General features: G+C 28.9%; 1 protein-coding gene across 1 annotated transcript; it reads right to left on the reverse strand.

The window, feature by feature from the left end:
* On the reverse strand, positions 1 to 7,306 carry LOC119680911. The gene is made up of 11 exons (XM_038093932.1): positions 6,866 to 7,306; positions 6,536 to 6,761; positions 3,601 to 3,714; positions 3,319 to 3,478; positions 1,605 to 1,693; positions 1,129 to 1,548; positions 863 to 964; positions 688 to 791; positions 500 to 617; positions 280 to 436; positions 1 to 195 (listed from the first exon to the last, which is right to left on the reverse strand). Exons 1-11 carry the CDS (start codon positions 7,037 to 7,039, stop codon positions 54 to 56), a joined length of 1,806 nt encoding a protein of 601 aa, XP_037949860.1. The 5' UTR covers positions 7,040 to 7,306; the 3' UTR covers positions 1 to 53.
* Positions 7,307 to 12,431: the final 5,125 nt, after the last annotated feature.

A 12,431-nucleotide genomic window follows, 5' to 3' on the forward strand; every position in this document is an offset into this window, starting at 1 on the left:
TTATATATTTTTTTATATTTTACAGATGATATACAAAAACAAATAAACTATATTTAAAGACTAGTGATTTCACAATCTGGATTTGCATGGCCACCATTCGCATTGCCATTTTGACCATTTTGACCATTTTGACCATTTTCGACAGCATTTTGAGATTTTTTACTCTTATTCCGGCGTAAAATGAAATAGCAAAGTCTATTTAATAAAAAGTGAAGTATAAATATTCAAATATATGACTTAAATTATTCTAATTATAATAAATAATATATAATTACTTACACGAATACAATTACATTTGGTACATAGAAGATTTCGCCGAACAAGAATATCGCACCCGGAAATGTGTTGACTGTGTCGCTGTAGATTGCGCTGAAGATAGGTGGGAATATGAATTGACCAATCGGTTCGCTGATGCCGAAAATTGAATACATTTTACCTAAAAAAACATTGTGTATGATAGACATTTAAATAAAATCTAAGAATTTTGGTAAAAATTTACTCAATTCTTCGCCATCTACAATACTGGACCCAATAGCTTTAATAGCAATCACACGTAAACTGACAAACATGTCCACTACACCAGCAACATAGAAAGAAGCTGTGTCCTTAGAAAAAGCCTACAAGAAAATATTTTGTAATTAAAATCTAAAAAAATTTATTTAAAAATAAATGATTAAAAAATATTACAAAAAGTATACGCGAGAATACTATGGCCAACGCCGAAAGAATACCAATTGTAGAATCCGCAAATTTGAAAATCTTACTCAATATAGCAGTACCAATAAATGTGCCTATTTTAAACAATTAAAAAATAATATTATTTAATATTTATTGTATTGTTATATATTTCTTTTCTACACACCTACTAATGCAGCAGCAGAGGAAAATGTGAAGTAAAAACTATAATCGTTGCCGTTCCAATTTAATTTCTTGACGACGTATCGAAACCAGTAATCATTTTCGCCTATAAATTGCAAAAACCGTTTAATGAAACAATTAACAATCAAAGCAATTAGACTAAGTTTATTAATTAAATTAGTAACACAACCAAAAATGTTAAATCATTAAGTCATAAACCTAATTAACACATAAAAGTTAAAAATAAATCCATAAGTTGTATTCACTCACCAGATGCTGGACCCAAAGTCAAAAAGTATGCAAATATCAAAAGTATCAACAACATTCTGCCATTATTCTCTCTCTTTATGAACGGAAAACGGATGCAATCGATCGCCAGTGTGGGATCGAAAAATTCACTCAAAAACGAACGTTTCACTACGGGAGGTTCTGGAACCCGAACGGGTGCAGTAGTTGATCCTTGATTACGTGGTACTAACTCAATGTTATTTGTTTTTCCGATCTCTAGATTGGTAGTTTCATAGGCTAAATTTTCCGCACCCTGCAAAGCTGGTGGTGCTTGTGTTGGTAGTGGAGGTGGTGCATCTGTAACTGTTTTATTTTCTGACGTTGCAGGCTTTACCTCTTCTAAGAAGAATATTATATAGAGTATAGCGACAATTTGGAAACAAAATGCCATGCCAAAAGACACTGAAAGAATTTCTAAGTAATATACATACTTTCGTTTGTTCTATTTTGTTACTCACAAGTATAACCCAATTGTTGGAACAAGAAACCACTAACAGGTTGACCCAGGAATGGTACAGCCGTAATGAACATAGCAAAGATGCCGAACCTGATATTGATAAAATAAAAAAAACAATCAAATATAATATTAAACATTTTTAACAATGTATCTAACAAACATTTATAGTTTTTAACTGGTTTTAAAAGTACCTATACTTAAAGTAAATAACAGTTGTTTTAAAGCTTGAGTTGGGGTAGACTATTAACTTCTTTCATATATATATGAAACTGATGATTATTTGTTTCTTAAATATATGTGACTTTTTCGACATATATTTTATTTATATGTTATGAGTAATAAATAACATTTGTTTCAGTTTAACATTAAATAACATATATATTACAACAGACACCGCCTTCAGAAAGTTGGCTTCTTACAAAAATTTGCTGATTAATCACAACTGTTTTATGCAGAATTCAATCTATTTTGAAAAACATTTTATTAGAATGAATAACTAATAGCTGTTTTAATGGAGAAGAAACCATATTTCCAGGTTTAATTTTATTTTTTTTTAACATGAACAATCGTATGTCAATATGGATATATGATTTATGAAAGCAATGAATAATAATTATAAGAACTTTCGTGTTCATTATTCCATATATAAAATAATACAAATAATTATATTTTATATTATTACTTAAGTTGCAGCATTCTCTTAAACCCAAACTTCTATTAAAAAACTAGCTTGTTTTTCCTCCAGTAAAACCAAAACTCCAATTTATATATAGTACGCCAAACACAAACGATCAATAATGGTCCTAGCGTTCTGCTCTCTAGGCCCCTTTTCCATTTTATATATTAAATTATAATTCGGTGCTGCTTTTTTAAGATTTAATATTGTCTTTGTCCGGTCTCCACTACGTCTGTTGGCTTTCGGATATTTCGAATTTTTTATATAGGTTCAACAAATGGATATAAAAAATAAATTCGAATTGATGAAACTATACGGATATCAGAAAAATATCGGGAAAGAGGGAATTATCCAAATATCACCATGATCTGTATATCATACCATGTTTACCAATCAATACTAAAATATACTAAATAGGTTCGAATAATAAATATTTCTAAATATAAAGATTGCATTACTTTTCAGTTTTAAGGTTAAACAAGCTATAGTTTTTATATAGTATAGAGACATCCCTTTTGAAAGTTCATAACTAATTTGTTAGTATATTTTTTAAAGAATGTTTTATAACCTCATTAAGATCAATATGCTTTTAAAAGCAATAATATTCAATTATTGCAGTGGCGTAACCAGAGGAAAACTTATGGAATTATAATTCCCACTTTGGCACTATAGTTAGTTAGTTCGTTTTGTTTATTCTTTCTTCATTAATTCAAATATATATTAAACTTGTATTAAGTTAAATAATACAATTCAAAAAGAAAAATACGACAAGGTTTTATCCTTATCATTATAATCTAAAGATAATATACGGCAAAACCACTGTAAGAATTTGTTTTTCTAAAATATTCCCCCTTTGCCATAATACTAGCTAAACCACTAATAAAAATACATATATATGGTTCACTTAATTGAAACTTTAACTATTTATAATTAATTTTCTAGCAACGATATGTAATGACTTCTTGATTACCAATATCTATTGTCACCAATATTTATATGTCGACATCCATAATTATTAAAAACTATTCTTTTATCTTACCTGAAAATTCGATCCTCTTCTGGTGTAGCAATTGTTATGTAACTATATACTGCCATTAAACAGAAAGTGATTCCTCCGAATATGGCGGGCACAATAGCTTCACAATATGCACCAAACTCCATTGGTAAAGAATCAAAAAATACCGCCGACACAAGAAGACCTTTCAGACAAACAAATAATATAATTTTTATATTTATTAAAATCTATTAACATCCTTAGAAACTTAGATGGTAATGTTTATAATATGTATATATATCTATTAACGAGTATAATATTACTAACATAAAAATGAGAGTGCCTCTCCACAAATGGGTAATATCATGCATGGCTTGCGTTTGTTGTATCGATCACTCCAACCTCCAGCAAAAAGTAAAACGATGAGTGGAAAAATAGCAGCTGCAAAAAAAAATTATAAAGATCTTGTTATTATACCCACGATTAATTTGAATTGAATAGATTAAAATAGAAGGGAAAATAAACTATTGTTGGTCCCAATAGGTGAAGTTTTAGTTGCTAAATTTTTTTTAATTTAAATTTGTCTGGAAGAAGATAGTTTTATTCTCCTGATTTTGCCACCAAAACCATTAATTGGAAGGCTTATTTAAATGAAGTAAAGTGTTTACACATTAATGAAATTTATAATGGAACCATGTTTATTTTTATCATCTTAACTACAATAATGTAAACGTAATATAATTTTTTTATTCATATTTTTATTCATATTTTGTTTTGCTTTTCTTTATTTGGACATTTATTCAAATAATATTTAGGTATATTTTTATTACAATGTATATTGCATAAAGTAAACGTTTATTGACGAGACGCCAGCTCCTAAAAGTAATCTAATAATTTGCTCTCTACATTATTTTTTTTTAAAAGAAGGGATAGAAAAAAAGTGACTGCTACCTAAAAGATCTATTGTGCCTCTTAGTCGGATTAGTGCGTTTCTCCAAGTCCGATTTCTTTAATGAAAGACAGTATAGACCCAATCTTTCCTAGTCTTGGATTCTTATGATCCATGAAATACCCTCCTAGGTGTTTTTGCCGCTTGTGCATCAGTGCCAGACACTCCTCAAGCACATGGTATGCAGTTGTTCTCTCTTCTTTACAGTATCTACAATCTGAGTTGGATTGAATTTCTAACTTTGATTGGTGATTATTCAATTGACAGTGACCGGTCAATAATCCCGCAATAATTCTTAGGTTATTTTTTGATTGTCCTATGCAATCTTTGAAGCATTTTATGTTGTAAGTCCCTAAAAGCATTTTAGATTGTAATAGTCTTAGTAGCATTTCCCAATAGAGTTCTCTTTCTTTTCCACACCACATAATGGTGCTGGGTCTATCATTCTTGAAGCTGCGCCTCTTCTTGCAATTTGTCTGCTATTTCATTGCCTTAGAAGCCATCAAGTTATGGGATCCATATTAGGTGCACCTGATTGTGCCAGCCGAATATGTTCAGCTTGTCAATGCACTCTTATACCAGTTTGTATGTTATCTGGTAGAATATGAGTGTCATTTTAGCTGCCTGGCTGTCAGTCAGTATTGCAATTTTACGATTGCAGTAAATACGTTCAAGGTGAGGTGAGTCGTCTGTATACATTGTTATCATGTTTCCTTATCTTAATCCCCTCTTTATTTTCCCCCTTGTGCGAAAAAAATGTACACCGTCTCTGAATTGCATTCCTCTAACATAATAAGTAGTTCAAAGGAAGACCTTAAAATTTGTGTGCAGATTCCAGAATATTATCTTCTATAGTTAATTTTTAATTGGATGTATGTATGAAATGAAAGATATTTTTATTTCGGAAGGTTTCAATCTTTGACATTTTGCAAACATTTTTTAATTTAATTTAATTTTATATTCTAAAATAATTAGTTGAATGCATGAAATACAAATTTGCACAAATTGGGCACGAATTTATTATAAATGTTGAATTGATCACATATGACACAATACAATAGCAAACAATTCTAAATACTTATGAAATCTATACAATATTTAAAAAATAATAAAACAATTAACATTTAATTATTATTTAATTATTTTAATCTCCCAAGTAACCCAGAGCAGTTAGCATTAAAATACTCGTATCCGAGTATTTTTCGCCAGCCAATTAATTCTTCAATGCACACTTATTTTCGCACTTAAGAATATATAAATATGTATAAAAATATCTCGAAGTTACATTTACATAGGAAGCATTCTTAATAATTGATTTATGTTTATTTTAGAATAAAGAAATAAACAAATACGGTTTAAAAACAATGAGCTTATGTTTTGTGCGGAGATGTCTCATACTGCTAGGGTTAAATTCTTTTTATGGTAAGAAGAGCGAAACACACATGTCTTCGGAACCGGTTCCAAGTAGACTTCGATCAAAATTTAGTAGTTCTGATTATGCGATATTAAGAAATCAAGAAAAATTGCACATATTCTATACATAATTACGATGTGGACTTCAGTCAAAATTTAGTAGTTCTGGTTGTGCGATTTTTAGAAATCAAGACAAATGGCACATATACTATACATTATTATTATTATATTTTTTTTCAATGCTCTATGATTAAAAGTGAATTTCTTTAGAACTTCGCATTGGAAGATTGCCCTGCCCAAGTGTGTAAAAGTCGTCGGTGTCGTGTGTAGGGTGCGCAGTTAAGCAGAATTTTAAACTTATTTGGATATTAGAAATCCGTATAAAGATTAGTTAGGTTTTTAATAGTTTTTTACAGTGACGATCAGATTGGAGTTTTTTGTTTGTAACTAATAGATATAAACAAACTTAAAAAACAGTAAATAAAAAAAAATTAATTACTACTGAGAATGACCAATTTAGTAGTTGATTGAACAAATTCTTTAAATAAAGATTTTTTCATTTTGATTTTTATTTAGAAAACAGCAATCTGAAATCAAACAGGAATTTCCAGCAAACATGTTAATATTTTATTAATGTTTCTTTTATAAAAATAAGTTTTTTCGTTGTTCTTCAACTTCGTATAAAAATATTTATATTATTATTTATAAAATTCCGTGAACAGGTTCTAAACATTTATTTAAAATCGAATCTTCTTCTAATGCCACCAGCCACAAAATTTCTTTATGCCAATAATTAAAAACACTAATTATTGGGATTTTTAAAAAAATTACGTCATATAAATGGAATTGTCAATATTAATAACCGAATATGTATAGTAAATATAAACAAAATTCACTTACCAATAGGTGCTCTTATGCCAGAAACATCGGCTGCCAATTGCTGTGCCTCAACTTCTGCTTTGCAGACAGTAATATTGAAATCCATGGATGAGGCAGTTATATTCGCTATTTCTGGCGTAGCACCCAGTGTTGTGTTCGTAAAGTCATAGCTATCGCAATTAATATCCCCCTTATCCAATGTTGTATCACAAACAATCTTATTGTAATGCAAATTAACTCGACAGGCCTGGAAATGTCAAAATCACGCATTAATATTGACAAAGGGTTTTTGATGTGGGTATATTTGGTACAATATTAGATTATCGGTAACAGAATTGGAAGCGTAATCACCTTCTCAAGTGGAAAACTTTGCATAGCCACCGAATTAAATACACTAGCCATTAGATAGAAGAAGAAAAATGGTTCTATCACTAAATATTTTCGATACTGCCAAAGCTTCTGAAAGTAATTTAACTTCTCCGGCTGGGACTGCATTTCTGCAGCGGAGTTACGATTCTCAGACATGTTTTCGCGCAAAAATGATCTTTTCGATTTTTATATTAATATATCAAATTTTTTTTGTTTTGTTTTTATTTTACTAAATGATTTCATTCAAAACTAATGCATTTCCTAAAATATTCAAACGCAATAATCGCACTAAACTTTTCGATAGACCTTCTTTTCCTCCAACGAAATTTCAAAACTCGACTTCGCACGTGCTTGATTTCCATAGAACTAAATTCCGACTTGAATGCTTTCTGCAGCATACAGCCAGCCTCCTGTCTAATGATTTTTGTTTGGATTCAAAGTTTTGTCTTTATTGGTTTCATTGCTTTTATTCTATACACATTTTAGGCATTTAGATATCACTTTTATCTACTCTCTAACAGAAGATGCTTGCTTTTTCCATACTCGAAAAACTGGAATTTGTGAATGAAACTCAGTTTTTACTTCGATTGAGAACTGTTTTTAGCTGAAAGCAACAGCACACGGAGAGGAGGTTTTTACGACATTCTACAAATAAAAAAATTCTCAGAAAGTTTGTTTTTTTATAAATTAATTTATGCGAAAATTTTGTTGTTATTTTTATATCAGATTCAGTTTTAATAACTTGTATCTTTCAGTATAACTATCTCATACTACATACTACATACTACAATATATAAATTCATACATAAAATTATCTCGAAATTAACATAAAACATTTAAAAAAATTGCATAACCGCAAAATATTAATTATAGATTGCAATAATAAATAATAAATATTTTTATTTTATTTTTTTTAAATTTTTCTAAAATTTTCTAAATCACAGCAAGAAATGTAAAAAATAAATGCGTATATAGTCAGACGTATTTTTTATAAATTGTATGAAAATCAGTTCCTGTTTCACGAGCTCAGCTGTGGTAGTGAAGTGAAATTGTTTTCATGACTTTCTTAAAAATCTTATGAAAGTATTTAAGACAAAAAATATACAGGTTCTATATTTACCAATAACTGCAAAGAACACATTTTTTATTTCTTTTGCAAATCTTAAAAGTACAAAATTTATTTACTTATTTCTCTTATCGAATATTTTTAATAATGATCCTGACAAGAACCGACCCAAGATGCTTGGCATTCATAGTTACAACTTCCTTTTTCCAGTAGCTTTCAAATATTAAGAGTACTCAAAAATACTCGAGGCCCGTAGTTGGCTGAACATGTCACATCGCCTTCAAAAGAAAAAAACATATATTTTAGTATATAAAATTTTCTACTGATACAACATATTTGTGGTAAATAAGTAGCTAAAACGCTTAATACCAATGAAAGACCTCCATTCTAACCCAATACTGTCTTTTCGCTAACTATAGGATGCTTCAATTAAAGTGTCGTATCAGTTTGAGTAGTGTATAATGTGGTTCTATTGTAAAAAAGACTATGGTATAATATAGTATACTGACCTGCAGCTAGAAAGTCGCTTCGGGGAGGCGGTTAGTGTGTGTGTATATTAGATCATTTCAGTAAATTTACAAATTTTTTTTACTTAATAGTAATGATGCTTTAATAATGAATCAGCGTTTGTATAAATATAGTTCTTGAAGGATTTCAACCCTTAAGCTTCATCAACCCATATGCCACTGACAACATGACTGATCATATATAAACAATAATAAGTAGCGGCTCTAGGTATTATCTCAGCATAAAAAATGTTCGTCTAAGTATTCTCATTGCTTGAAAATCAACTCTTTTACCAATAAAAAAAAACATGGAGCTCAGCAAATCTGAGCTCTATTACTTTAAACAAGCATCTTGCAATCTGTTAAGGATACCTCAAAACTCAAATTTTGCTACCTCCATACAATCAAGTCCTTTTTCACGAAGTATGTACAAAGACTACCAAGTGGGAATCAGACTGTTCAAGAGGTATAAAAACATTTCGGTAGCATTTAAAGTTCTTAGATCTAAACTTGCCTAATCCAAATAGGTTCTAAGTACATCTGGAAAGGATAAACAAGAACATGCACCGAAACGTCAGAATTTTCTCGAGTAGTTCGATTCAAAGCCCAAAAGGTAAATGTTCCTGATAACTCAATTTAAACCAAGCTCTTTACTGAAACATAGAAGAGCTTAATTGCAATTGAAAACAATAGCATTGATAGACCAAAAACTTATGGATATCAAGCTCTATATTTTCAAGGATTTTCTAAGTAACAGTTTTTCACGTACCTATGATGAATGGTTTAATTATAGAACGTTATAATCAACGTTATAATCATATCACATTGTCATCACCAAAATGGGTGATGTCTGGCCAGATGTTTGATTTTGGGTTAGATTAGCTTGAATTTATTACCACTCCAAGCTATACATAGAATTTTGGGGACCCTATTATGATTCGGAGAACATCGGAGTCAGAGTTATACTATAAATTTATTGCACCGCATGGGCGCAATAAGTATTTCACAATTCTAACTTTCTCTATGAATCATATTATTGAATCCATATTAGAGAATATTATTTCTTCATCCGATATGAGCTGCCCATCTAGATTCTCCTTTCGTGTATGCATCAGTACAGGGCAAACTTTTAGCAGGTGTTTTAAAGTCTTATACTCGTCGTTGCGAAGTATATGTTTCATTGGAGTAGGTTTCCAGTTTTGTAAGGCGATAGTTTAACTTTGTTAGAATTTCTTTTTAAACTATTATGATTTTTATATGTTTTTTACTATATTGCGAACAATCCGTAAACTATTTCAGTTGAAAATTCCTGAAGGCAATTTTGATTGTGATAGTATACTGTGTACATTCTATAAAGTTTGAATCAATGATACTGTAAATCATATTGAAATTGTTATAAAATCATTAGGAGCGCTATAAGAAGCTCTTTTACTTAGATGTTTTTTTTTTATTATGATAATTATTTGATAAATTGAAACATGCTCTTTATGTAATAATTTCAAAGAAGATCTAATAGAATATATTTAATAAATTCTAATTATTTAGCTTAATTGTTTTTCCTATCATTCAACTTATAAATATTTTGTTATTAACATAAAAATATTACTTTTTATGTCCCGATTGCTAATAAAAGTCTCTATTAATAGTAATGAATAGTATTATTTAAATATATTTATATTATTTTATTTCTGTCATAAAACTAAAGAATTGTATAATATTAATCATATTATAATTAATTTCTTAACAAAATTAGACAACAATTGGAAATAAAGCAATTATCACATAAAAATAATTTAATTTTTTCAAATATTAAGCAATACAACCATTTTTCCGCTTCCATATGAATGCACAGTTCGCTTTTTCTCAGTTGATAATGTAAATTTGGATGAAAAATAAGAAAATTGAGAACCAAAATAACAGAGTTGCCGAATTTCACAACTAAATCTGACAGTATTTATGCAATTAATATGAATTATGCAGGTTTTTAGCTGTTTTACTATATCAAATTTTAGAACTATTAAACGAATACATTAAAACATTAAAGAGGTAGTAATTTGATTATTAATTGTTTGCGAAATGTTGATATTAGCTAATGTGGATCGAAAGAGCTTGTTAATACACATTATTTAATTTTTAATGACCAGCACTGGCAACCCTATTGCAAGCACGTACATATTTTTAACACAATTTACCAATGCCGTTCCATTTACTTGAATCGCACTGTCAGTCTGCTTTAAACTTTCTTTCTTGCCTGTGTTTGGTGTTGCGTTTGTATCGTGAGAAATAAAATTAATTATAAATTGTTGTGATTTTTTGCTCCTTTATGTTTGTCCAATCGAAAAAGAAAGCAGAAGCATCCTTTTATAATATAAAAATAAAAACGACGCAATTTTCCAATTTTTAAATATGGAGGAAATTTAGTGTAATTTTATGTAAAAATATTTGGACAAGTGCAATACAAAACTAAGCAAGGAATACAATTACGAAAGTATAATAAAAGGAAGAGGAAAAATACTTACTGTGCTTGCAAATTAAATAAAGTAAGAAATGAATGTGAATATATAAATATAAATCGAAAGTAATAATATGTAATAATACATTATAAATATGATTATAAAAATGATTGCTTAACATCAAACATCAAAATATAAAATAAAAGGCAAGAGAAAAGTGTAAAACTAAGTAAAATTAAAAACGTGTTATATTTCATATGTGAAGTGAAACAGAGCAGTTGTGCAGATACAAAAAAAAAATAAAAAAAAAAATTTACTGTTTAGTGCAATTTTTGAAAAACCCTTTCACTGCCTTAATTGTTTACATTGTCCGGAATATTTGTTGTTAGTTTTTGATTTTTGATTTTCCTTTCTTACATTTATTCTTTATTTTCATTCGTTTGTTGTATTTGTTTTCTTATGTTTTACGCGTGCAACACATTTTGTTTTCGTTATCTGATGTGGATTTTGTCTTCCTGTGTTTTGTTGCGTGGCTGAAGGACGACGCCTTTTTAAAGTGACAACAGCAGCGTTGCTGCGGCTGCAAATATTTTACATTTTTATTAGTCATACTTTTTATTTTTGATTGAATTTTAACTGTCGAGGAGATTTTGGTGTTCATCTCAAATTCAACTGGACGACGACGCAGCAGCAAAATGGATACATTTCGTAAATGGTTGAATAAGCCCAAGGTAAGTCTGTTTAATAAAAACAAAACAAAACAGTATTGAGTTCATTCATTCGCTTTGTTTCATGTAAAACAAAGAAAATTACATTTCCATTGTATTTAATTATATTTATGTATAATGTATACAAACATTTATTTAATTTAGTTTTAGTAGTTTTGCTCTATTAATTCAAATTGCAATTAGTTCTTATCACTTGCTTATTTAAATAATAATTATTCCCGTCCCTCCTTTCGTGCAGTCTGAATTTTGTTGATTGCATCAAAATAAGTCTGATATTTAATATTAATATTAACTAATAATTATTAAAATTAATTAATATTATAATCAATATTAATAATAAATAATTATTAACAATTGAATATTCTAAAAAATTAAATACAATAACTTTTATTTTATGGGAACACACACACATATATATATATATAATTTTAGTTATTTTCAAAAGTATTAAAACTCAGTTTTAATTTTATTTATTTAAAATAAATATATTAGTACGTCTGTGTAGTTCCTGAAATTGTCTACAATAAATGAGCAAATACTCATTTATTATATTTTTTTTTGAAGGGAAATTCTCAAGTACATCATTTGTTTTATATTGCGGAATTATTTTATTTAAGTGAAGTTATAAATTTTTTTTATTTTTTATTACTACAGAAACAAAGCTTCACACTATTCTCTTTGTGATTGTTCGTTTTATTGTTGTTTTTAATGAATCAGCTTTTTTGCAAATTTGAGTTTGTTTTTTTCTATGTAATTGTAATTGTTGCTTACTCTCTACACTTCCGCGCCACTCAT

Source organism: Teleopsis dalmanni, chromosome 2 (genome assembly GCF_002237135.1).
Source record: "Teleopsis dalmanni isolate 2A chromosome 2, ASM223713v2, whole genome shotgun sequence".
Classification (NCBI taxonomy): Eukaryota; Metazoa; Arthropoda; class Insecta; order Diptera; family Diopsidae; genus Teleopsis; species Teleopsis dalmanni.